The sequence below is a fragment of the Stegastes partitus genome, unplaced genomic scaffold, assembly GCF_000690725.1.
Source record: "Stegastes partitus isolate 25-593 unplaced genomic scaffold, Stegastes_partitus-1.0.2 Scaffold1936, whole genome shotgun sequence".
Classification (NCBI taxonomy): Eukaryota; Metazoa; Chordata; class Actinopteri; family Pomacentridae; genus Stegastes; species Stegastes partitus.
Window position 1 is genome coordinate 64,785 of NW_007579667.1, and position 702 is coordinate 65,486.

General features: G+C 51.4%; 1 protein-coding gene across 1 annotated transcript in view; it reads right to left on the reverse strand.

Moving 5' to 3' along the window:
• LOC103373252 (ATP-binding cassette sub-family G member 1-like) overlaps positions 1 to 702 on the reverse strand; it is a 14,654-nt gene that overhangs the window by 4,468 nt on the left and 9,484 nt on the right. The window contains exons 7-8 of the mRNA XM_008303101.1: positions 453 to 576; positions 16 to 130 (exon numbers count right to left, since the gene is read on the reverse strand). Coding sequence (XP_008301323.1) covers positions 16 to 130; positions 453 to 576 — 239 coding nt within the window. The remainder of the gene's footprint in view (positions 1 to 15; positions 131 to 452; positions 577 to 702) is intronic.

Here is a 702-nt window from a genome sequence, read left to right on the forward strand (position 1 = left end):
GACGGCGCCTCCTACCGAAGTCGGCAGGGTTGTGGTAGGTGGGACAGTTGAGCCCCAGGTGTCTCAGGTAAGGAACCAGGCTGCTCACCTGTCCTCTGTAGATGCACTGACCCTGACTGAGCACGTACAGCTGCAACACAAACACACAGCAACGTTACACCACAAAGGTTCTGAACACAGAACCGGTTCTGTTCTGGTAATGTGGAACAACCAGCATATTTCCACCAATCAGAGTTCTGCTTCCACTTCCTGTTGGGCTACTTCCTGCTAATGTTCACATTTGCAACAGAACCAGAATGAAAATGATAATATATGTAATAATAATCTGCAGCTGACGTCACAGAAGCTCCTGGAGGCTGAACATGAACAGACTGAACCACACTTTACAGACGACCCCTAAACGCCTCAGCTGCCTTTGCTGTGATGCTGCTGGTTGGTTTGCGTTCTGTCACCTTGTCAAAGAGCTCGAACAGCTTGGCACTGGGTTGGTGGATGGTGCAGATGACGGTTCTTCCTCCCTGAGCGAGAGCTTTGAGCAGAGAGACGACCTGGAAACAGGACGAACTGTCCAGACCGCTGAGACACAAACAGACAGAAACTGGTTTAGCTTCAGAGTTTCACGTCATGATGCTGCCACCGCCGTGCTTCATCATGATGCTGCCACCGCCGTGCTTCATCATGATGCTGCCACCGCCGTGCTTC